This window comes from Microchirus variegatus (genome assembly GCF_963457635.1).
Source record: "Microchirus variegatus genome assembly, chromosome: 20".
In the NCBI taxonomy this organism is placed as follows: Eukaryota; Metazoa; Chordata; class Actinopteri; order Pleuronectiformes; family Soleidae; genus Microchirus; species Microchirus variegatus.
In genome coordinates this window covers 7822157-7849304 of record NC_139821.1, presented here as the reverse complement: position 1 = coordinate 7849304, position 27148 = coordinate 7822157, and the positions used below count along the sequence as shown (strand labels likewise).

The following is a 27148-nucleotide window of genomic DNA, read 5'->3' as shown; positions in this document are numbered from 1 at the left end:
CTCTGCTCTTCCATCTCCATATTACTCTAATCTGTCTCTACTAATTGGCCGATTTTGTCATGATGTCAGCCATAAGAATCTGAACCAGAAGTTCACAAACATCACCTGCATCCATTGGATGATTTCAGCTTTCAATCACACTGATGTCTAACCAGAAGATGACGCACACTTTTCATGTGCAGTATCTACGTGACAGACAATTTCTTTTCAGAGCAGTCTTGGAATCTCTCTGCAGTCATTTCCCAATGGAAGCCATTTGCTTTCTCTCGACACCAGAACAATCTGCACTCCCCCAACTGTAGCTCTCACCACCACCAACCCCGTCGGGTAAGAGCCTCAATTACCCAGAGCCTTTCAACAGCCACTTTGCAGCCCAACCACCTGTGACTCGGACTGAGGGCAGCTTTGACTGCAACATGGCTGTGTTTGGGGGGGTGGGGGGTGGGGGGTGGGGGGGAGCCAAAGCCTTGGGCTGGCCAGCCAACCATTGATTAAGGGAATCAGTATTGATTAAGGGAGCAGGGGACATCTGGAATGGACCAATTCATGTTCAAACATCAATTATTCAAATAGCTGCCATTGAATTGGATTAGATGACGATCTTCCTGCCATAATTTCTCCCCCCCCACCCCCCTACAATCTGTACTATCTCAGCAAGCTGTTGTCAACAAGTCTCCCAACAAGTCAGACACTTGCAATGCAAACTTTTAGTTGAACACATGGACACATATAAAGACAAAGATTGGACAATTTTTTTGGATGACATTATTTATATGTCAAAATTTGACGAAAACGTCATACTATACTATGTCATCCAAAATGTGTTAATTAAAAAAAAAAAAAAAATGTGGCTCCAAAATGTGACAAAAATGTCATACTATGTCAATTTTTTTGAAAAAATGCACATAGTTGAACACATGGACACATGCTGTATATAAAGAGACCACAGCACAAGCCATTTTTCCTCCAATCACTGGTTAATGTCTATTGAGCCAAGTGCAGGCTCACACTGTGTTGTCAGATGTGTTTCTCAGTCTGCTAAAGTCTGGGCTAGAGGGTGATTCATAATTCACAGTATTGATGGAAGGGGAAACAGTGAAAATGACCTGTGCAGCTTTGGTGAAGGAGTCATTTTGTTGTTGGTCTCTTTTGAGAGCGTTCCTGGTTTCTTCTTTGTGTGTCTTTGTGTGTCTGCAGCAGACGAGCCAGCGCTGAGCCCCAGCTGATGGGCTCCTGTCCACTGTGGACAGGCTAACATGCTGGGAATGAGTAGTGCGACTGAGCCGAGGGACAAAAGCCCACAGGTGGCTGACTGTGATAGAGGGGCTGCACCAACAGAGCCGCTCACACACTGACTCCTCTGACAGTGATTGATGAATTATTTTTGTCCCCATAGACAGAAGTTTTATGACATAGAATATTTGTTTAAAAATGTGTTGTTTTTGCTTTTATTTTATCCTACAATCCACTGTATATATATATATAATCTCAGCTTGTTATCTCATTATGTTGCTACTTTATTGGTGAATACTGAAATGCAATATAAATGCAAAAGAAAGTCCAAATTTGCAGCACCATAACACACAAAAACTCACGTTGTTAAGAATATAAATAATGTAAATGTTGTTTTGCAGTGGTTAATTATAACAAATGTCACAGTGGGGGACCAAATCAATTGCAGTCTAAACAAAAAAAAAAACATCTTTTCCCCCTGTATCTCTGGATTCTTAACTCATCAACAAGAGGAATTTGTTATACACATAATTGGACTATAAAGTAATAACAAATTCAATGCATTTGTAACCAGATAATCAATTTAGTGTGTCGTATAGGCTCATGCAGCTCTGGTAATGTGTGTTTCAGTGAAGTCCTATAGTACTGGAGCCTGGGGAGCAAATGTGCAGTTTAGAAAGAACTGCATGGGTGTTATTGATCAGGAGCTGTAATGGGGGGCAGAGATTTGTAGAGACAATAAAAGAGAGACTTACACGTGAAGTGTGTGTGAGAGAGGGAGTGCGGGCTAAAGGTTGGGAGTTGTGAAAATACTGAGCATTACGGCTGTCTCGGCTCGGCGCAGAGTTGGAGAGGACCTGAAAGACAGATAAAGATGGTACAAATCATTAAGAAAACAGTTTGACCTGAAAAGACCTGTCAGGCACTTTGTATACGCCATCTAACAACACCTGATACTCAGTGATTTGACTCGTCGAGTCTCACCTTGGTTGTTATTGTTCAGTCTTCGTTTTGAAACCTTTTGACAGACACGGACGTGCATTTCCATTCTCCATCTGTATTCTTCAGGGTATTTCTGGATATAACTCTGTTTGAGTTGTGTCCCTCCCTGCCTACACTGCCACCCCTAACACAAATGTTTACCAAGACAGAGCAGACGGAGGGTGGACTAATATTGGTAATTGCTCCCATCTGCTCGCATGGAGTTGTCAATATCTGAGTCTGCTGCCGAAATTAGACCTGTCAACCAGTGTCCATGCTGCACTCCTGCCATCAACCCATCCATTCTGCTGGTGACACAGTCAAAACAACAGCCACATATTCATATTGTATAACATTAATATAGTTTGGTGAGCACAGAGATCATCTCGGATTATTTATCAACTACACAGCAGCAGCTGACAGTCCCACGCTTACTAGGACGTTAGATGAAGAACTTTTCTGGACAAAAACAAAAAAAAGATAACACTCTTTATGTACCAAAGCCAGTGAAGTGAGATACATCAGGAGCACAGGGACAGACTGGATGCATTAGCAAGGCCAAACCATTACTAAACTTAAAGTGTTTCTATACTGCCAAAGATAACTGAGCTGCATGTGCAGTCATTGTAAATGATGGACACCGTATGTTGAGCTATAATGTGACACGGTATGGCGCACAGACCCTTAACCGTTTGTTTCCTCCTGGACGTGTTATTCAAACATGTCTTTCTTTGGAGGAGATGTTTGACAGCACGATGATGGACGGCTATTAATCTTTCAAATAGCTCCTTTGACAGTGAGGCTAATAGTTTGTGGAAGGTAACTCCTTTAAGCCGAGGTGGTCAGGGGATAGAGATGAGTTCATCCTTCCATCGATTATCTAATGTCTTAGCTCAACCGCAAGACTGTCTCAAACTTGTCTCCTCTCCTGTCCGTCACATTACTGTACCCCCCCGTATGGATATATCATCTAAACGGTTCAAGTATTATTCTTTCTCCATGGTCACATCCCATCAGGGCGTGCAAGTTTGACCGCAGGGAGGGGGTTTGGGATGAAAGGGCTGGTAGTGATCATGGGAGTGTAGAGAGCCACCCCTGGTGTGAAGCAATCATAGCCAGCTCTCTATCATCCTGCCCCCCTTTCGCTAACCCATCACCTGGCAGAGTTGGCTCTCTCCTCCTTTCTATTATTCCCAGCTCACTAGTCAGAAAATTAGGGTGACACTTGGCAACCCTCCGTCCCCCTCTTCCACCTTCCCTCTTTCGATTTCTCACCCATTACTCCCAGTTCAGTGGTTGGTATATGGAGGATGACTCAAGGCCAATTCAATCTACCCCCCCCCCCCCCCCCACACACACACACACACACACACACACACACACAGTCCCCACCCCTCAGCCACTCAGTCTGCCAGAGTGCTGCAGCCTCCTGTCTACACTCCTCCCACGGGTCGTACTTCTGTTTTCTGTACTTCATTCCACCACTGCCCTCCTGTGCTGGACACATCATTCCATTTCCTCATCTGTCGCCACTGTTTAACATTTACTTGCCTCTGGCTTTTGAAGTCCTGTGATTCTCAAGACGGTTGTTGTTCTGTTATGCTGTGGGAGATAACAGAGGCTGATTTTAGTGTGTATTTGGTAACTAAACTACAGCGGAGCTTCATTCTGTAGTCTGGCATGTGCCTTTTGAGGCTGGATCTTCCCACTTTGATTTCCATTATGGCTCCATTTTTCCTAGATTTGGCTTCATGTAGAAGAAGCTCGGCTAATCTTTACCAGTGTGTCTGTTTGTAATTATTGTGGCAGTGAATATTTGAATGACGTCCATTGCGTTACGTCATGAAAATACCTCTCAATAACGGGAAAAGTGCTTTTGTAACCTGCTTCTTAACATATAAACAAGGTCCATGGATTTTTACTCTGTGGGAGATATTTTTTTTTCTGCCGCTCAGATTAGGAGTCAAATAGCATTTGCAATCACTTGGACGAGTAATAGTTACTGATTTAGAGCCAAGCGTGATGAGAGTGAGCCGAGTGAATCAGCCTCACTCTTTTATCATCAGCCAGTTTCAAACCATCACAATAGAAATGTTGCAAAAAATTAACAGTAAATGAAGTTTTGCAATTTAAATTAAGCCTCAGTGAGTGAAGGAGCAGTGAGGGTGACATTTAAACAACTTAAGCTGGAAAATAGAGTATTCTATTTTCCACTGGAGTATTCTACTCCATAATAGAGTAGTATGGAGTATAATGCACATAGAGGCCATGTGTCCAGTCATGGCAAAAACCTGTCACAAGTCTACTTAGGGACATTTGGAGTTATTTACAGATTCTGAAAGTGTGATATCTAAACTTTCCAACAATGTCAAACATGTAAATCATGTAAAATGATACTTTTTGAAGAAGATATGGCAATATCTGGCAATAAATGTAGGCAGTCCGCAAACTGCTTTAGGGACAATTTTAGCCTCCAGTTTGTGCTGTATGTGACTAAACACTAGTGGCAAACGATACGTATATGAAAACTTACCCATAAGAATATAGAGTGGTGTTGGCGTCACGTCACCATCTCAGACAACTACTGTGTGTGTCCTGCTCTCTTTCAGCCGCGGAATAATCCATCTGTTTGTTGTTTTTGTGACGATGAAGTCTCCTAACACGTTAGCATAAATATCGCTAGCTTAAAATGCTAACAGTCCACACACCAGCAGTCTCTGTGCTTTCTCTGTCTTTGTGAAGATTGTTCAGCCAAAGTTCAGATATTGTCCTCAAGTTTTTTTTAGAGAAACTGAGATAACAGAGCGATTCTAAGATGCTAATGTAGGTATTATTTTGTGAATTACTCTTGATGTGACTCATATTCAGAAATGTCTGCTCAGTGTGTGTGCACTCTGAGCATTGACCTCCTCTGTGCATAGATTTATTCCAAACCTAAAATTAGGCCATAGGCTTTGAATTAATTGGATATAACTGTAATTTGAATCGTGTGGCTACTTAAAATGCTTATTCCATTCTTCTTCTTTGTAAAAACCACACAGGGGTTTGTCTTCACGGATGAGGTCCTGCGTATATTAGACTGTACACACAGTTACATACGTTCAGTTAACTGCACACAAAGAGTAATTAGAAACGTCAGCGTACAATAGAAGCAGGTCTTTGTTGCTTTGTCTGGCAGCAGACAGTTAGGAGACCTCAACATCCCCTGAACATGCAGTCTGACTGATGTAGCACCTGTCACTATGGGATGGGAAATTAGAGACGTTAAAAATCGCAAGAATTCACGGCTGGGTGTGATCGTTTCTTTTTCCATGTTCCTAGTTTCATATGATTTGACTGTCTGACCTGAGCTGAAGGTTAAAGACTGATGTTGTGCTGGATTTGTTGCACTCGTTATCCCATAGTTGTTTTGGTTGAGTCTTAAAATATTTATCATGATCTTGCTGGAGGGTTCAGGTCATTCAGTGGAGAATTTTCACAAGCTCGAAACAAAAAAACCAACAACCACGAAATGTTTGGTTTCATAATAAAGTTTATTCTATATTACAAATAGTATTTTGTTCTTGACTGCAAAATAGGAATGCATCATATTTACATACACAGGTATACAATTAATTATAACAAAGTTAGAGAAGCTCGCCTTATATCGCCCAGGTTTCAGTTTTCTCTCTCTCTCTCTGTCTCTCTCGTGATAAGATACTCTATCTTTCAAATATGTTCTAGTAAAAGTCTTTTTCTAGCATGTTTCTGTGACACCTGCTTTAACACTGAACTAGGAGGACAATTCTAGTTCCTACAAAAAAGTTTGAAGGTGGAAACTTTATCTGTGCTCTTGGCAACACCAGGGTAGCTACAGGCAGATGACCCTTTGTTGCAGAGGAAAGGGATTGGGATTGGGGACGAGGGGAGAAATGAAAGACAGTATGTTTACACTGGGGGGCAGATTCACAATGACAGTCCTGGACTCTCGCCGTGTGTTATCTATTAACACGGTGGCTTCTGAGGGAGAAACTTTGGGTATCTAGGCACAGTTTACATTGGCTACATGAATATAACAGGCTCTTTGAAATTGTCTAAAGGTTGCGTTTCAGTTGTTGAGAACTAACCGACTAATCCTTATTCCATTTCTTGTTCCAATAACAGTGTTTTTTCTACACATGTCCAGCAAACACCTTGTGAATGTACCCCTCCAAGTCCAAACAACAGTTGCAGACGATAGTTAACGGACAATGAGTTGAAGGGTATCTCGCATACATTTGACAAAAAGGCTAAAACAGTCACTTGCCAAACAAAGTCTTTAACACAGTCAATCCTATCTTGTGAGAAAGTACTTTCCTACTCATGTTTTTCTTTCTAATTCAAAGGGATAGTAACAGTACATGTTGGCAAACCAATACAATCTGTTGTTTTTTTGTGTGAAATATGGACCCTTATCAAACTCCAGCTTCCAATATTTGTTGTAGGAAAACAAGATTTCAACACTCACCTTTTTTCTTGTTTCCTGAGCTGAAGGAAGGGGTGGGGGGTGGGGGACAAGAGGCAGTTGCCGTGGGGGAATTGATTCAATGCAGGAGACAACCTTAAAAAACAATAATAATATAATAATAGCAGCAAAGAAAGAGCAAGACTCGGCTTGCATCTTCTATCAAAGCCACAGAGGCGACACAGGTGTAACTGTATGACTGTAATGGAAGACATAGTGTAAAAAGACAAGGAGGGTGGTGGTAGATCGCGTGTCGTCTCGTGAGATTTAAAATCTTACAATGAACAGTTGGCTGTAAATGACTTTTCAGTCCCTAGTAGTAAAGAAGTATATAAATATCTTTGAGCAAGGCAAGTTCCATTTCGTACCATCCAAATAGGTCAACATGCAAGGGTATATATTATTCTCATTTAGCATCTAACACGTCACAAAAACCATGGATATGAGGGTCTGCGGGGGATGAACTGGATAAAGGTTCCACCTTAAACGAAAGTTAGTTTTTATTACATGAACAATCCACTGTTTCCATCTCGATTCTTCCAAGCAAAAGAAAGATAAAAGAACACATCCACATCATCATTGCAAGGCTTAAATTTCTTATTTTTCTTTGTTTTTTTTTTAATAAGTTTCTTAAATTGTTTATGTTTTACATGCGCTTAAAAAGCCAATAAAGGACCCAAGGTGGACCTAGGGCGGTCTTCACACATTCACATCACCACATGGGGCACGTTGTCAAGGCAAAAGAAAGGGCAGAGGTCAAAAGATACGGAGGGCGCCTCCATCATCTCTCTTTCAGTCGCTCTCTCCCACAGTGGAGGTTCACATCCAACAAGTCTTAGCAACTTTAATGTCTATCATTTTCTTGTTATTCTACGGTGATAAATCACGTTTGTTCTGTTCCTGCTCTCCTTTATCAGATTTTTTTTCTCTTTTTTGAGGCTTGGAGAAGGCCGCCCCCTGCCGCCACTGAGGACAACTACACTAATACAGACAAGAGCGCCTCGACAGTTACACACTGAAGAGTTGGGATTTTGCTGTATGCAACTAGCTACCATCTCCAACGGTTGTGCAAAACAAAAGGAAACTGGTCAGGAGCCAGACACAAAGGTGAACGGTGTGCCGAGAGCCGGAGAGACCCGGGACGATGGAAAGAGAAAGGAGGATCAGATCATGTCGCCCTCAGAGCCTCGCAACTCGACACACTGAGGTCAGAAAAAGTCACGCAGGGTTCTTTAAGTTCCAGTCACAATATTGTGGTTGTCCTTGTAGTGGTTGTCCTTTTTTGTTTCAGTCATTTCCTCAGTGGCACTTTACAAATACATTGACTGTATTGAAAATTTCAAGCTCCTTTGGTTTTCGGCTGACTGATGAAATCCATCTTGGTTTTGAATTCTCCACACAAAAGTCTTTTTTAAATAAGAACATCCAAGGAAAAAGGTGCTACTCTCCCAACAGAGCCCCCTTTAGGTAGCAGTCAGCCATCTCTGACTTCACTCTACTCGATCATTCTTGTTTTGAGCGATCGAGCAAGCGTCTTACAGTCCACTCATCTTCTCTTTACCTTCATGGTTGATGTAGATACGTGGGCAGCTGCTGATTGTGTTTCTGTGCGTGTGTGTTTGTGTGTGTGCTTTGATAGACGGTCGCAGTGACGACACTAGATTGGAAGCAACTGCGTTGTGGTGTTTGGGATTAGCAGTCAAAAAGAGAGTCTTCCAGAGTTGGTTGTGTGCTTCTTTCAGAGGATCCAACATGAGTCAGGGGCCTCTAGGGGTTTTGTCTAATAGGGTAATTTTTGCAGTAGCCACAGAAACCGGATGGAAGCAGAAATCATGAGCATTTTCCTCTCAAGTAAATTGTATGCTGGCCAGAGAAAAAAAATGTGCGGATGTTGCAAAGGGGTACAAGTTGGAGATACTCTGGTTCGTAAAGTTTTATTGTCAGTAATGTCTCATTAAGGGAAAAGTTCAGAGAAGCACTCGTCCTTCCCTACCCCGATCAGTCTTACTCTTAAATACAACTCCAGCTACATTGAAAGAACACAAAAAAAACATTCTAGGTTTGCCTGGACTCGCCCCAAATTTCACAGATATGTATGCTTTGTTTGCAGGTACAGTGTAAACTTGGCAAACCATCCTTGCATGAATTTTCTTCAGAGGTGTTCATTTGGCTTGCAGTCATCGTTTTCCGATGTTTCCTCTTGTTTGTATATAGTGAATATAGAACTACAATAAGCTGGACTCTAGAGGTGGTTTTAGTTTAACTATCCTATTTTGAAAAAAAGTTCAACAAAATGGATGCCCAACAGTGTGGTTTTTAAAGAATTACACGTCAGTGTAAATTCTTAAAAGGCAACATAAAAATGTTTCCCTCTTACTTCCTCCAGCAGGGGGACTGAGGTACGCCAATATGGCCAGCTTTCAAGCAATCACCCCTTGGAGCTCTCCCTGTGGTGCAGCTGAGGGCTCCCCTCCCTCCCCCCACATTGCATTGTGGGGGATGCCAACTTAAGCTCGAACCACCCTTCAAATATATTCAGGTAAACTAGTTTATGCAGCAAAACGGATGAGGAAATGGAATATTTCTGGGGGGGGGGGGAGAGGAGAGGAAGCAGAAAAAAGGTGGAGGAAGAAGTCATCTTTGAAAGGCGGAGGGAGGAAGTCACATGATGAAAAAAGATGGGGACAAGTCTTCACTCAGGCACGGCTCGGTTTCTGATGGGGTCTCTTCCCAGTGCGCCCTGGGAAGTGCGGTCCTCAGCTCTCCAGACTCATGAAGGCCACCACCTGCTCCAGCTTGAAGGCCAACCTCTGTTTCCTGGCTGCATCATCCTGCTCTAGTGAACACACAATCTGCCGACAGGAGGAGAGGTAAACACACACACACACATTAGTGGAAAGAATGCCATGAGGTGCTCCAGTGTGTTTAGAAGACGATGTTACAGTGGAGAATATAAACAACACTGAACTGAAAATTGAACCAAATGCTCCATTGGCTTTGAAAAGACTGTAGCTGTGCTGCTTGTGGAGGAAGGAGCGGTCAAACTAGCTTACAGATTAAATGATGATGCAGTCGTAGTGATGCACAGGAAACAAATGCATCAGTCAATAATTGGTGGATTGCTTAAGGCCTGGTTTACATTGGATGTGTGGCGTGACTGCTGCATCACACTCCTCATTTTATTTATTCAGACTGACAGAGACAGAAAGATGCAGATAATCTGCCCTGATGAAATGATAGGCTCCACAGCGTTTTCCTGTAGTTGTAGCCTCCACTTTCTCTACATACAGCTGATAAAATAGCTTTAAAAATATAATACTAAATGTTAATCATGTGTTCAGCTTCTGTACAAGACGAGACGCTGAAAACTGACGTGTGAGAACACTTAACGTTACAAATGATGAAACTCAGCTGCGACACAGCCAAACGTCCACTGTGAAACAGGCTTAACATTTTTGATGTCTCTTTCAGTGTGGACAGATATCATGGAATCTGTAGTGTCTCCAACTGCTGCACTTTAGAAGGGCTAACAACAGCAGGTGAGTAGTTTCCTAAAGGAATTGGAGACTCATGACTGCCAAACCTTTTCTAAATTGTTATCCAAATGTGAAAAGAGTGGATGAAGAAATAATAACGTGAACCAGTAGCAGCTACTATCATGCAGATTACGACATTAACCAGCAACATCAGGCAACATGGCACAAATATGTCTTAGAGTGACAGTGTTACGTTACCTCCTCGGTGTATTTGCCCACATAGGAGTAAATCTCACTGAGAGAGCTCATGGTGTTGAACTCGTTCATGTGCATCCGTGACTGTTCTGCCAAGTAGGCGTTCATGTCCTGGTCGCTGATCACTTGCATCTTACCGATGTCTGAGTAGTATCTGTTAAAAGAGTGGGTACAAAAAAAAAAGCATGAACATTGTAATATAAACTGAAATTTTGTGTGAAACAGAATCACAGATTTCATTTTGCAGAGATACGTGCTGCCGATCTCCTCGGAGCTCGATGCTCTTTGAAGATATTGAACTAATGTATGTAGCAAGGAGGTAACATTTAATGTGTTGCATAGTACCATCAACTGAAATGCAGTCATATTAGACACCGACAGGCTCTAGAATTTAACTTTGAGCACCACAACAGTACACACACACACACTGCATTGAGGTAAAGGCAATCAGTCACTGTCAGGAGCAGCTGTGTTGCCCCTATCAACTATGTTAATTAAAGCTGCTTATTTACATATTAAATTCCTGCAGCTTCAGCCGCTGGAGGACAGGCCCTGTGTTTGGCTGGCTGATTTGGGGAAGTGTGTGTGTGTGTGTGTGAGAGAGAGAGAAGGAGAGAGAGAGGAGATATTTTGCCAGGAAATAAGTCTTCAGAGCAGAGGAAAAGGCAGGTGGGTGTTGGTAGTAGCTTTTGCACAGAGGTCACACACACACACACACACACACACAAACACACACCAACACCTGTTCAGTGCTGGAGGGCAGTTGTCAGGAGCTTGCTAGCAGGGGATTGTTAGTGTAGAGACCAGGTGTGCTCGCTTTAGGGGGAAAGACTAAATAAACAAAAGTTTTGTAGATTATTTTCATCATTTCAATGTAGCTTAAGACAGCTATCAATGATGCTGAAATAAGTGAATTTCAGACCGCTATAATCTGTTTCCCATGTGTATAATGAAAACAGTCACAATTTAAGAGAAAAAAAGCATTCTTGTTGCTGATAAACATTCAGTGTTGGTGTAAAAAAAAACACCTTTGATTCAATAAGTGGTCCAACCTCATTTTGCAGTAATAAGATGAAAAACAAGTCTTCAGCACAGACACAATATCCTGTCTCTCTGAAGTCACTATACAGCATCATTCTGTGTTAAGGTCTGGACTCTGATTGGACTCCACTCCAAAAGGTGGATTTTTTTTGAGGCCTTTCTGCAGAAGATTCACTTTGATGTTCAGGGTCATTGAATTCCTGCTGCATCAGCTTCAGCTTCTGCTCAGCTTCAGCTGTTGGACAAGGGACTCTGACATTATCGTCCATGTTACCTTGATGTGTTCAAATGGTCTTTTAATCCTGCACTGTGAATATTTGACTAGCTGAAGACGTTCTGTTTTTGAAGAGAACGTTCAACATAACTTTTCTGAATTTAACATCAGTTTTCTTGTACATTAACCACAGCACCACTTTGTGTTCTGTTTCTACAGAGTTAGTCACAGAGTCTGATCTCCATGTATCTGCTCATCAGGTGAGAATCAAGTTTCATAAACAGAAGGGTGTAAGGATCCAGTGTTCTGCATGTTTTCCCTGCTCCAACAGATTTGATTCTAGTGAACATGTCTTCATCAGACCTTTGCAGTGCTTTCTTATGAGCTGAGCAGTTGAATCAGGTGTTGGAGCAGCAGCGAGTGCCAAGGACCTGGACTGAGGAAACCCTGCTCTACAGCTGTCTTTTGTCACAGGAGCATGAGGCTCATGGAAATATTAAAGCATTGGATTGATAGAGCTGAATAGTAATAAAGATAAATAGCAGATTTAATGCCAATTTTAATGAAATGCTTAATTTGTTAATTCTGTGACTCAAATTTGTCCTTGCTTTCAACAAGAGAGGTTCAGTCAGTCCACACAAAAATCATTTTCTCCTTACAGCATCCAAATATATCCACGTAGGAATCAGCTAAGACTCCATGTCCTCACACTTTGTTTGTGTTTATGAGACACCACATTCAGACAAAACAGGACTAATGAGTACAGTCCTGAGCCTCAAGCTCCTCATTTGATTCCACCCATTCAAGCAACACACGCACACACACACTCATCCTGAGGCCTTGCCTTGTGACGAAGGTACAGACACATAAATACTCTGAACGCCTCACAGTCCCCCATCTTTTATTCAGGACAGGAACACTAGCTTCCCCTGATGACAAATAAATTTAATAAAACTCTCATTTTAACAAATTACCTCCTTCTGCTCCCTGCTACTATCAAAAATGCTCTCCATTTTGTTTTTTTCTTCCACACACACACACAAACACACACACAGCGACTCCTCAGTACTGTATCTCTCATGCCCTGGGTGCTCACATTTATTCCTACTGTGTTGTAATTTGGATTGTGTTTAATGGCCCATTGATCATAGTGCTAAAATTGAGTGAATGCATTGGAATGAAACATGGCTAATGCAGCTTTTCTGATCTTTTCACTCACACACACACATTTCCCCCTCTTCATCCATCCAGTGTTTTTGACGTGTACAAACGTCGGCTTACCTCTCCACCCAGCTCTTGTAGCTGGGGATGTCCTTGGCGTAAAGCAGCTTGTTGGAGGGTGAGTCCTTCCCAAGGCGGTGTTCTGAGGTGGAGCAGGAGTCCATGAAGGTCTGAGCCACCACAGACAGACAGGCATCTGTGATGCTGCTCTTGTGGATGTCAAACACAAACTGGGGGTTCTTGATCACATTCACCCAGAATCGCAGAGGTAGGCTGCAAAAAGAGTTAAAAAACAGTTGTATATTTGAACATTTCCATATGGTAGTTTGCTGTTTCATTTCGCAATATAGCCCCTAAACAGACAACTACCTTGGACATTTTCAGATAGAATAAGACTTTCAATTCCACTGTGAATGCTTCAAATAGCCGTGTAAACAGAAAAACAAAAGGTGCTAAATAAAGCAAAGGTTTATGTTTGGTTGAACTACTCTGAGATTAAGTCCTGAAATGCCATATTTATATTTGCGACATCCAGTCAGGCAACACTCACAGACATACTGTGTATTAGGCGCCAGAAGGGAGGCCGAGGCTGCATTCACTTTGCAAAGCTAGTACACACAGAACCATGCCGATGTTCTCTATTTGATGTGTGTGCTCAATTCAATAAAGCCTTTATCTTTAAAACCAGGTGGTGGCTGGCTCTCATTTTTCCAGCAGTGTCCAGAGGTCCACGCTGGAGCAGCACAGAGACACAGTTCATATCACCTTGTTTGTGCAAGTGGCTTCTATTTTGTGCCTGTCCAGAATAATAAAAACATATAAGTCTGTTGTTCATTTGCTGTGCTTGGTTGTTTTTTTTCCACTAAAAAGGAATACATATAGGGCCATCTTATCTGTGTGTTGTGGTGAAAGGGCTCAGGTGGTATTAACAAACAGCTGAGTGTGACTTGGATCTCTGTATCTCCACTATTCTCTGGGGCGGTGAGGTTTTAGCTGACGCAGCAAAAATCAATTAAAACTATATTTGAGCTGGAGTCTGAATGAGTTTCTCTGTGGCACACAAACAAAGGAGGGAAAAACACAATAAAAGTGAAATGCAATCATTTACATATCACAGGTGCCCTCATAACCACCCACAAAGCCATTCACAAGCTCACCAAAGAGGATTTGGATTCAGAGGATGGAGAAATATAACCCTGCATTATGACTTAAAAATTAATCTAAGCAAATAATCTATTGGGATTATGCACATGGATCAAAGGGATATTAACACCACTGCTCTACAGTCGTGATTGTTGACAATCTGCCCCTGCTGCTCTGTCTATCAGGGTGTGATGTTTTAATGTAGACGCAGAAATGAAGAGATGAGTTACCCTCTGCATAATTTAGTGTTCAAAGTGACCACACATAATAACACATGCATTTTATCCGTCGAGCTGAAAAAAGGCAAAGCATTTTACTCACACTGTGTAGTTTTGAACATGATTAGTCCCTTTGGTCAGGGATTAGGTTAAATATCAGCTGCCAAGATCAAGGGCGTCTCTTATTCCAGAGGAATTACACCAGCTGAGCCAAAAAGAGCCCATGCATTAAAACACTATTTCTCTCTATAAAATTTAGGACAAACAAAATGCAGCCAATTCAGCTGGAGAAAGATTATGATTGATGAAAGTGTGTGATATAGTAAAAACTGTGGCTTCTTTGCCCGCTAGTTAATAGGCAGCTATATAATATGAGCTGCACTTTATAGAGCGGCTTTATTTACATGATTAAAATATTGTTTGGTGCATTTCACGGCTCAAAGTAGACTCCATTTTCAAAGGAGTGAGTTATAACGCTAATCTGCTAATTCCTTTCCTCTCACTATATAAAAAGTAAGAATAATTACAAACCACGATCAAGGAGCAAATCAGCTCCACTGTAAACTATTTACTCAGCCTGGTTATTAATATTGGTAAGTTATTAACTGGTAATCTATCCTGCAAATGAAAACAAAAGTTAGAGAAACACACGCCTGGCACCCACACACTCTGTCAATCTCTGAGGCTGCAGTTGTTAGGATGTTGTCCCTTTTTCTGCAGAGAGTGACATGAAGTCGCTTTGCCTCTCGTAAACAAAGGGTCACACGTGTGGTGATGCAGCACATCTATCCATTATAGCCACCTAAGGTTAAAACTTAGAGCTCAATAAAGTAGCTGGGCCTGACGTGCATGGGAAACTTTATGTAAATGACATTATTTATTTATTATTAAACCCGTAATGTCATTTACGATTGACGCGAGATGGAGCTGCAGCGTGGCAGCAGAAGGACGGATATCTGCGTGCCGAAAAGGTGAGGTTTATTGCGTATGTCAGCTGTAAAAATAATTAAAATTCTGTTTGTTGCATCTCAACATGCACGAGATTCAGAGGAGCGAGGATAAGCAGGGATGCTGACTTGCTGTCGCCAATCCAAAATATACCATCTGGAGTTACTTTAGGAGCCAGCGAGTTGGTTCATACACACATACACAAATACAGCACAATCAGTTAAGGTGATTTTTATGATTTTATGATTTATGATTTTTTATTTTTATGCATCGTCTAATATGCAGATATAATTAACTTAAACAATGTTGGATTGTGTTCCTGGGCGAGATTAAAACATAGATATTAGTTCTATTTCACCACTCTCTCCCTCCATCAAACAGCTTTGACTGCAAGCAACAAGCAAAACCACAATCTCCCATGGTAGAAACTAAACATAAATGATAAAATATCTGTAAAACAGTTTCCAGTATGATTTTTTTGATAACGCTTCTATAACCAAATCATTGGTTCACAGGTTCTTTCTGAAATAAAAAGGACGCTGTGACACCAAAATAAGAGGCAACCTTGTCACTGGATAAACAACTAAAGCCCCAGAGACTGTGATTTAGTGCAGATGATATTGAAGGGAAGGTGGGGGCAACAGTAAGGGTGTAGTCGTCTGTCGACTGACTGGTGAGACGGGGGTTGTAGTTAATGGTGTGTATGATGATGATGGGTCTGCTAGCTTTAATAGTACAGGGGCCCCTGCAGAGGCGGGGCACTGGCAGGATTATTCACCACCATCAGACAAAATGACAGTTTTTGTTGCAGCAAAGATCACAGTTTTTTGAGTCGATTAAAGGTTATAGGTAAGCACACGCTGTAAACGTTACAGAGAGAGAGACACACACAGTGTGCACATCCCACACTGAGAAGATATCTGTGGTGGCATCAGCATTAACTGTTGCTGTGCAATCTAAGTGGCTTTTGGTGATGGTGCATTATGATAAATTGCTTTTTCACTCACAGTTCTCTGGTGTGAGCCCTTTCTATTAAAAGTCTAATGTAAGAGTCTGTTGCGCTCTCAGAAAACACTTTAAACCTTCTGTGAAAGGCCTGAGAACGCACACACGGGTAAGGACAAAAATCAGGACCATAGCATGAAGTAAATAATACTTCCTCCTCTTCTTCTTTATCCCCTGACCAATTCCTTCTCTATATTTGTCCCCTGATGCACATAAATTTTATCTTCCCATTGCCGCGGTTCTCCTGAGCCTTGGGCTGAGTGATGCATGCTGGGATCTTGGCAGAGGCCAGGAGGCTAATGAGATATTAGTGTGCATTTAACTCCCACTGAGCTCACTTCCCTTTCTTTCTTCACCCGTTCATGCCTTCTCCTCCTCACCACATTCTGGTGCACTGTTGGTTATTTAACCATCACCAATCTCTTCAGGTGGAAGCTTAGAGGTCAGAAAGGTCTAAAATTAATCAGCGGATATTAAATTAGAGGTGTACTTCCTGCACCTGGGAGTGAACATTTGTCACTATGGTGATTTCCACAGTGACGGGCATTTTTTGGCCCAGTTACCAGTGATAACAGATAGAGAGACTTGGCAGCCAACTGGATTAGCCCCTTGTGGTTGGCTTTAATGAAGATTACACACCCCTGTGGTTAATGGGTATTAGAAAGGGAAGACGCATGTGGTTAGGCTCGGCACCGACACTGGGCAATACCAAGGCGAGGGCCATGTGAAATGTACCTAAATAAACTGATTATGTCTGCAGTGCAATAAATACAGGAAATAAATTATGAATGGAACCAGAGGAACCACGATGCTAATTCTGCCAAAATGGGCACAAACTCCACAAGGTCCACAGGGGAAACTTGGAATGGACCTATTTTTTCCGGCATATCCAGAAATAGGTAATCGGATTGGAGCATGGGGAATTTAGAGTCAACACCTTTAGCTCATTACCATTCACCAGTCACCAGTAACAAGTCTTTCAGTTCCCCATAGCTTTCATTGTTCCTGCTTCTAATAAATCAACAAATAAAGTGTTCACCCGTTACCTCATATACCCAAAGCCTTCTGTCCCTTCTTCACGTCATCTGCATGTGTGTCTGTGTGAACTCACCAGTTGCTCTTCCATGTGTGTCGAACATGTGGGTCATGGATGTTGTGTTTGTCCGCCTGCTCGTCCAGGAAGTCAAACATGTATTTGATGGCCAGAGGCAGAGCGCTGCCTCTATGGGCTGTGCTGAAGATGGTCTCAAACAGGTCGTCCACAAACTTTTGTAATGTACCCTACGTAGAAGGGAGAGATGGAAATAAAACATTTAACACAGCAAACCAGGAGCTTGCTTAATGTAGAGACAATTGTCTGCATCAACATAACTGCAAAAATCACCTGTAAACACAATATTAACACAGACACAACTAAAACTCCACTATCTCTACTGAACAGGGCACAAAGAACCAGTGAATGAGATTGTTACCGTCTAGCAAATTTCGGAAACCTACCAGTGCTTAGCTGACAGAAAGATTGGATTTAACTGGAGAAGTGCAAGTCACTTTGTCCCTTGCTTCGATGCTTATGTGTCTGACTCCTATCTAAGAGACCCGGCCCCTAAATCCGCTTGCAGCTTTGATGGGGGAAATTGTTATTTCACAGCTGACTTTTAATAATATCTGGGAACAGGAGGCGCATCTCCTAAGCCTCTTTGTGCTGCCGGATTAGCTCCCACACTGCACCATTGACCCTAATTTGATTTAATGTTGGCGACTTTAAGGAGGAGGAGAAGAAGAGAGACGACAGACAGAGAGTGAGAGAATCTAATCCTCTTGTAAAGAATGAGCTGATGGGATGCATGGGAGAAGGCGAGAGTGAAGGATGGAAATGAAACGGCAGAGGTTTCCTATCAGGGTAAAAGTGCTATTAAGTGTGGCAGATGAGGTGTGTACACGGGCTGGCAAATAAAAATCCAATTTGGGTCGGAGCAGGTGACCGAATCATGGAATCAAGAGGTAAAAGAGAGTGGGAGGAGAAAATCCTGTTAGTCCGACAATCACGGCTATAATTCTAATGTGGCTCACATTCCCGACAGCTTATCGTTTTTTGTTTTTTTTCTATGAAGATGGAATCACATATCACTATATCAAGCCCACAGGCCTTTCAAATGACAATGTGCATTAACAGGCAAGAGAAGAGCTGACATTTTGCGTGCGTGCATGCATAAAGGTGCGCACGGAGACGCTAAAAACTTTGTGTGAGCCTACAAACGCCGATGCTGTGACATTTTATGTCATCATCAATCTCCGAAGGGGGGGGTGGGGTGGTGGGGGGAGACTTCTACGTCAACGCTGTCATCATCACAGGTTTCTCTTGTTTCTCAAACTGCAGACACTGCGACACCACTCCTCTACACAACCATGCACCCTGTCATTATGCCACACTCTAAACACGGTGTGTCAGGCGGATGTTTTGATGCCGTCGGCCTCCTCGCTGAAATGAGACACAAGCCAACAGCCACGAGAGGAGGGACACGTTTGAGAGGTTGAGACGGACACTCGCTCCTGAGTGTAAAAGTGAGCCGCGGAAAATGCAATCTTCTCAACGCACGTGAACACACCCGACCAAGCCCTGCTCAGTCAGAGTGACACTGATGGAGCTAATATGAGAGACGTCAGCGACGTTGCCAGGGAGAGGTATTTATTGGCACGTTGAAAGCCAAATGTAGTCAATTATACGGCTTGTCTGCTCGGTCATTTCTCACCAAGAAAGATTGGCCAGCCAAGATAAACCGTTTATTTCACAAAAACAGTCCATCTGGAAAGATCGACGGTCAGAATCCACCTTTCTGCACTCTGCAATGGGATAATAGCAGGGAAATAGAGCGTCGTGCAGAGGCCAGAAGGTGATGTGCACACGTCTGGAGGTCTAAACTGTAACAGGTCATCGTGTCAGCAGCGTTATGTCTTTATGTCTTTATGTATTTTTAGGGCTTCAGTGTGTTTATTTGTTTCTTTCATATGATATTTTATCACATCATGTATCACAGATCCTTTCTACCACTCCTGTGGTGCTACTTCTCCACGGTCATAACAGAGAAAAGTGTGGAAGTTTTTCCGTTTAGCCTCCAACATTTAATTGCATATACTGCACATATTTTAAATCAAATGTAACCTTTAAAACTCAGTCAGTCAACAGCAGCACGACTCAGGCTATTTTGGTGACTTGGATTTGCAGACTGGGAAGACGAGACTCAACTCAGATTTAGGGAACACTCTTAGAAATAAAAGTGCTAAGTAGAACCATATAAGGTTCTTTGGCTTGTCCTCATAGGAGAACTCTTTTTGGCTCCAGGTAGAACCTTTTTAATAAAGGTTCCACCAAGAACCCTTTTAAAACGCTTGTAGACGGACCCTTTTGGAGTCTAAGAGTGTATAGTGACTCAAAGCTGCCTGGAGGTGTCACATATTTGTGGACATGTGGCACCTTACAGTTAGTTTTTGTAGTCTAATAAACACAAGGCATTTTAGCTTCATACGGCTGTTTAGCGTGTGTGAGAAACCTCATAACAAAGTGGATCCAGGAACAATTTGGAATTTCCCTGGATCAAAATGTACCTGCCTAAATAACAAGAGCACAGTCTCTCTTTTTCTTCTACCTGCTTGCCTGTGCAGCTCTGTGTGTCTGATAGAATGGCTGTCTTGATGTGAGGAGAAGAAGAAGGTGTTATATACGAGTGGTTTGGTAATTTACATTCAGTCGCCGGATCAAAGTCACATTTCCCACCTAAACCAAATTAACTACTTTCCCCTTCCCTGGGGCCATTGTTGAAAGAAACATTCAAAGAGACTCATTTTATAACCATTTATACTTTTGCCTGATCGTTTTTTTTTTTTCATCACACAAACACCTTACAATATCTTCATGGGACTGTTTGTATTTAACCTTTTTGTTATGCAACTGCATCAATGCAACAGTAATAATCATAATAACAAACCAACAGAAAAAACTCTATTTTCTCTTTTCTAACCTGAGGGGATAGAAGAATTCATCTGAATAATCTTTTCTACAGAGATGAATAAACACAAAGAAAACACCTTGAAACGGTGAATGTATTATGACTCACTGAAAACTACGGCGAAGGTTGGAGCGACTTTTTTTTTAGCCTTTCACCGAATGAACCGCATCCAAATTCTCATGTAGAGTCGTTCAAAATGCAACAGATGTGACAAACGTTTAACCCTCACCATATGGCCTGAAAAATGGTAATAAAGTGTGGTACAATAAGATAAGAGGAACCATTTCCAAAGAAAAATACTGAAGATTTCTTGCTCACCTTGGTAGCCAGAAGTCGTGTCAGGTAGATCTCGGACACCATCTTGCTGCCGCGGTCGCCCTCCTTCTGGTCGCCGTGCTCGTGGTTCTTCACCAGGTGCCAAACCTTGACCCCGCTCTCCAAGTCGGGCGTGATCATGGGAGTGCGGGAGCGCAGGCTGTCAGGACTTCCAGTGTATTTGATCATATTCTCTGTGTGAAGAACAAAAGCAACAAGGTCATTTATTTCACCACCACAGGTCGAGTAGATTGGATATGAAACTTTGAAAAAAAGAAAAAAAGCATACATGGTCAATTTTTCATGACTTATTCTCTGAGGGGAAAAAAGACAAAAATCAAACAGGTGTGTGATGAAATGAAACGTGTACGGTGCCAACCAGTGACCAGAGTGGAGCGATGACATTTCCAAAACACAGCGTTCAATGGATGTTTACATAGTGTGAAAACATTGATCAGTGGGTGCGGTTTTGGAGAGAAGAGTGCCAGCAAGAAAGTGACAGAAATCAATGTGTTCAGAGATAAAAGCGGAACAAGTGCAAGGAGGAAAGAGAGGAGGGAAAAAAACCCCCCAGGACAGCTGGAGACTTCAGATGCAGAGAACGTGTGCGTGAGTATTTCTGTGCATCGACAGCTCCGGTTTGATTATAGCATGATCCAGTAAAAATGCTCGTCTCTCCTGTAGGGCGCTTTAGGGGTTTGTTGTAATGCTTGTGTCAAGTATTCTATGCAGGGCTGTCAATTTGTCGTTACTTTTCTTTATTTTTTTCCCCACACACACACACACACTGTGGACAACTGTGACACTAATTGCCTTGTTTCTGAGTTTGAGCGGGTGCAAGGGTGTGAGGTGGTTCCTTATTATAGAGAAAGAGAGGATTCATTTGATGGCATTTATTTATTCCAAGACATTATAAAGCTGAAAGAGAGTCATGAGTAATATCCAGGAGATGTGCAGCTGGATTCTGCTCCTGCTCCTCACATACGAGGTGATTTTTCTGTTCCTCTGTTTTCTTTTCTCCTTGTGGCTTTTGATGGAAACATTACATCAGAGATCAAACACAGAGATGTTGTACTTTCATTCTGTGATTCAACTATTACACTGTTTGTCTTAATCTTTGAACTTTTTTCCCCTCACACAACTTTCTCCCCTGCCACTCACGTACAACACTAGTTAAAGTGAAGTATATCACACTGTTGCATTTGAAGTCGGTCCCTTAAAAAAAAAAAAATAATAATATCGCAGGCATTCTGTCACCACAGCACTCACCTTGTCCTATCTGGTCTCAATTGGAGCCAGACAGGCAAGATCGTATGGAGATGAGGCGATGCTAATAATGTGGAAGCACATTTGATGTGTCTGAAGTGTTTGTGGGAAGTGAGGCTGGCCCCTTTGATCAGCAGCTCAGTTAATGGTTTCTCAGGTTCAAGGAGACTTGGGAGCAGATGGACGGGCGGATAAAAACACGGCCGCGCCGGAGGATGAGAGGATTCACTTTGTGAGTCTCGAGAGGCCAGAACAACAACGAGAGGAAAAAGTCCATTTGGTCTCTAATTGTTAAAAGAAATTATTTCAGCTATTTTAAATCTAAAGTCTATTGTCGTGCGGGGTCGAGATGATGTGCATCATTTTGAGACGAAAGAGACACTACTTCTTTCCAAACTTTTTACTATAATGTTGTAAATGCCATATGTAATATTAGTATTTGACCCAATGGAATAGGTAATACCCACCTGGTTGTATTTAGCTGTATTTATAAACGCAGACTTACCATATTTACTTGCAGACGTTCGAGACACAGTGGAGTTGTTGACCGAGTTGTAGGCTGTGACTTGCTTGGGAACCAAAGCCATTACTGCATTATCAGTCACCTGCGGAACACACACACGCATGTTGTAAATAAGGGTTAAAAACAACAGTTGTTTTCTTACTTGTGCTTCTTTTTGGAAAGAACCCACAAAAAAACCATGCAAACGCCACACAGAGAAAACATATGACCTTCTTGCTGTGAGACAAAGATGCTAACCACTGTGAAGCTAACAGAACCCATCAGAGATGCCCTAGATCACTCTATTGGTGTCATTTTGTATATTTCTCTCCATCTATTCTATTTTCATAATAGGAGGCAGGGCAATAAAGATGGAATATTTTATTACCCTTACGTGCTCTATTTAGGCCTCACACACACATGATGACTGACAGGGGGGGAGGGAGAGTTTAACAAAGACGTGTCCCACAGTCTCTATTTAATAAAAAACCCTTTCCTCTAGGGTTGTGTGTAGGAGTGTGTGTGTGTGTGTGACGGTATAGAGAATCAAGTGAATAACAGATGAGTCATTTGTGCACTCTGTCCCAAATCAGCCATACAGGATTCAATTAATGCAGCTGACACACACACCCACACACACACACACAGAGAGGATATGTGTGGACCCTTATTTGGCAAAATCTCTCTACCCGTTAGACAAGGTAAGGCGAGGTTAATTGAAGTGACCTCTATCATAGTGTGGGTAGATGGGACTGGGCGTAAAGACCAGGGGCCTTTTCTATACGCGTGTGTGTGCGTGTGTGTGTGTGTTTGTGTGTGTGTGCCAGAGTACCCATTAAGATTGTATCATTATTTCACCCAGTCACTCAATTTGCTCTTTCTGCATAATATGTTTATATTATTGTAAGGAGGAGGCCCACAGAGCAAATCTCTTTATTCCTCTGTGGGGAGCCCCTTCAACTCTCCAGCCCCCTTAAGCATGCTCCCTGATCACTGCACCGATTGTGCTCCGTAGATATAAAAACGAGCGAATCGCAACGGAACATAATGAAATAAGGAAGGGAGGAGCGGCATTTGGGGAAATAACATTTGGAGGGGTGGATAAAGACAGAGAGCAGACCACGGTTTCCCGAAGGAGAGCAAGTGGGGAGAAATATATATCTCAATATGGGACAGAGCCATCTGATAGCATGTTTTTGTGCTTGTAGCGACGACGTGATGTATTCCTGAACAAGTTTGAGATGCAATGGCGCGATTGAGTTTAGCGGCAGATCAAACCAGATTGGTTTAATAAAAGAAAGCACATGACTCCACTCAGAGTGTCTGGTCAGTTTATTATTATTATTATTATAATTATAACAATAAAGATGTCCTTTATTGACTCCTGAATGTGAGTTGTAAGTTGCTGCCTCCCTTACCTCTCGACACATTTTGGGTGAAATGCTTTCTTTCCTTTTTAATTTTCTTTTGTCTGTCAAAGATAAAGCCTCCTCATTCCCGCGCCTTAAAAGTGAATTAACTTCCGTCTTCATTATCTTATCTTTTCTGATTCCAATCAGCTCCCTAATCCATTCCACCCGCGCCACACACTCCACGTCTGTTGACACTCGCTGTCGCTGACATTTAATTCAGGCAACACGCACACTTCATTTGGAGGAGACAGTGGCTGTTTGCATAGCTGCTGGACTTATTAACACTTTGTCGATAAAAGCGAGGCAAGTTTTTTTTCCTCCAAAACAACGTTTGTCTGGTTGGCTGAATGTCAACGAGTCACTACCCATAACTCAGGAAACACAGCTGCTGATTTGTCTTCTTCTGCAACTCTTAAAATGTTTTTTCTACATGAGGTATTCTTCACAACACGTCAAGCCCTCTCCAGTCGCTGTCAGTTGAACGTCCGTGGCTAGAAACCGATTTTGTGATGGGAAGAAAACAACTGTCCCCTCAAAAACTAAAAGATGTAACCTATCAATTTCAAGCTCCAGAGAGAGGCGATAGTATCTTCAATCTTGTATCATATATCACTTTGGCTGATCTAAAACTTAAAGGGCCCTTTGGATCTCTAAAACCAAACGTAAAAAGATCAAAATCAGTCTTCTGTGCACATTTTAACATATAAGCGTACCTGATAATGGGCCAACATGTTCAGTCTCTTCCAGTCGGCTTCAATCTTAGTGGTGACGTCCTCATCCTGCAGGATCATGCGTTGTCCTCTGCCCTGGCGCCATTCTGCACAAGAACATTCAAACAGGAAACAAAAATAACACATGACAAGTCTTATCTAGCAAGGATATTTGTTTTTTTTAGGCTTTTTTGTGCATCTGTTTTATCTAAACATCTTGCCGTCTCATTCTGACAAGGCTTGAGGAAAAAAATTATGACTTTCTTTGTATCTCTCTCTACATATATACATGTATATACAGAGTTAAATGTGAGAGACAGTCATAAGAGGTGTTAAGTTTATATATCCGCCTATCTACCTACATCTGTGGAAGCCCTGATATGAGCATCTCATGACACAATGGCAACATTATCATAAGTGGAAAAGGAAAGCCATCTCAAAGACAAACATGCGCACGAGTCCTTCTTCTCTTTATGCTTTATGAATACGTTATTGTGCGACTGAGCTCCTTGTTTTGTTCCCCACTTGCGTCGGGCACTGTCATCTCCAATCCTGATCACAAACGGGAAAACAAAGGAGCAATCACTGTGGTGTATGATGAGGCCCATCTTTGGAGAATTGACCACAACTCTGTTAGCATCTGAAAAATCTGCAGGAAATAGAGATCCCCCTGTTGTTTTTGTCTATACAGTTCATCTTCCCATAAAGATGCAAATGAGCACAGTCTCCAGTCGAAAACCCGCGGTAAAAACAGACAAACAAATGAAAAGAAAGAACGGAGGGAGAATAATGAATACAAGAATACACTTGGTGAGGAACCACAGAGAACCGAGATTACTCTGCTTCCCAAATCTGGCGGTCTCTCCTCAGTAGGAAGACGATCTGTGAGTGTGTGTTTGTATCCATGACTTTACGAGGCTGTGAGGACATATTTAACTAACCAACCCTAACCCCTTAGGATCAGACCCATTGTTGTGAGGACATTTAAGCCTTTTCGCACAATGTTAAAGGTATATCACTGTGCAAAAGTCTTATTAATCTCAAACGGTTTTGTTGTTTTAGCAATGCTTTGACCATACAATGCCACTGTAGGTCAGTGGTAGCTTGAAAAAGGTCTAATACACCAGGTTTATTCAAGTGATGACTGAGCATTACATACCCATTGAGATAGATTGGAATTTGGATTGGACACAAAGCTAGTGGTAGCTTAAGATTTTTGCTCCACAGAGTTGTGAGCATGACACATTATTTGCTATCGATGACACATGGACACAAATACAGAGTTGTGCTTCTTTGCTCTCAGGTCATATCCCAACAGAAGATTGTGATTTGCAGTGGAGGGGAGTTAATAACAATACTTGGGTAACAAAACTCTTGGCCAATCTTTCTCATAACGGTTTGGCGGCAAACCAATAATCTTCATCAGATACTTGGTGAGGTTTAAAAGCCATACATCTCACACACAGCGACTATCTTCACATTAACAGGTGTAAAGAATTAATATTGGAACTAAAACTTGTGCTCTTATTCATTCACGGATGTTTTAAAACATCTGAAGTTGAACACAAACTGTAAACGTTCAGTTGTGAGCTTGAATTTACTATGCCGTGTCCTTCTCACACTCATAACCATACATATACAGATCGAGTGGACACCTAACTCTGACAAGTGTGAGTTCCCGTTTGTAATAAAACAATAATGGAACAACACATCCTGCCCAAAGGGAGGCCATAAAACAATTTTATCCAGGAGTGTCTTCAAAAGGCTAAACCAATTTCTTCCCCACCTATCACAGTCAGATTCCCTATGGTATGCACTCAGTCCATAATAGATCTGGGCTTGGTTATAAATATGCTATTCTGAACACACAACAGGGGCTTGGAAAATCCATCTGACAATATTAAACCACAGAAAGCATGGCACGGTGAGGAGACGGCCTGTAGGTATTGGCAGGCAGACAAACAATCATGGAGAACACTGTTACGCTCACATTCACACACGTCGGTGTCAGATTACGATATCGTTTGTAAAAAAAGTGTTTTGATGCACCACGTTCTCCTCATGGGGCTCATTGAAGTCATTCTAAAAGTTTATTAGATACCAGTTTAAAATGCGGCACAATTATGCAACCTGGGCTAAGTAGCCTATTCATGTTGAAAGCCCAATCCTACAAAGAAAGAAAGAAAGATTTTGTAGAGAGGAGATCACCGAGCAACTGGATTGATTAGCTGATCAATCATCTGACTCACACAATACTCGACAAAAGAATCAGTCGATGGGAAGTTTAGGGTGGGACAAGACCAGACTCCGATATCTGAGCCAACAGAGCCAGGAAGTCAAGTCTCTGGAGGTTGAAAAGAAAGCTACCTCTCTGTGTCTAAGAAGACTTGTACTTTTTAAGAGGGGCTGGACGGAGAAATCGATGGGCGTCTAAGTTCAGCCTGCTTTTCTCTAGAAGAACATTGATACAAAACACTACATGGAGAGAAATGTTTCACCTTAAATGCTAAAATGATTTTACTCCTGTTGCACATTAGAGATGTTAAGAGTCATACCCAGGTCCATGTCAGAGGCTTTAAGGCGGTGTGAGTGTGGCACATTTTTGTAGATGGCATCCAGGATCTTCTCCTTCACTTGGCTGATGGTGTCACAGTTCAGCACCTTGACTTGGATCTCTGGGCTCTTCTCATTCTCTGGATGGATGCAATTCACCACCTGTCG

At 42.1% G+C, this 27148-nt stretch overlaps 1 protein-coding gene across 1 annotated transcript in view; it reads right to left on the bottom strand.

The window, feature by feature from the left end:
* Positions 1-9453: 9453 nt before the first annotated feature.
* The window catches only part of plxna4 (plexin A4), a gene marked incomplete at both ends in the record, with an annotated part of 167428 nt that continues 149733 nt past the window's right edge, over positions 9454-27148 (bottom strand). Inside the window, 8 exons of the mRNA XM_083907285.1 lie at positions 9454-9549; positions 10432-10582; positions 12965-13177; positions 17330-17499; positions 20541-20731; positions 22309-22408; positions 24431-24534; positions 26983-27142. Of these exons, the coding sequence (XP_083763411.1) occupies positions 9454-9549; positions 10432-10582; positions 12965-13177; positions 17330-17499; positions 20541-20731; positions 22309-22408; positions 24431-24534; positions 26983-27142 (1185 nt within the window). The remainder of the gene's footprint in view (positions 9550-10431; positions 10583-12964; positions 13178-17329; positions 17500-20540; positions 20732-22308; positions 22409-24430; positions 24535-26982; positions 27143-27148) is intronic.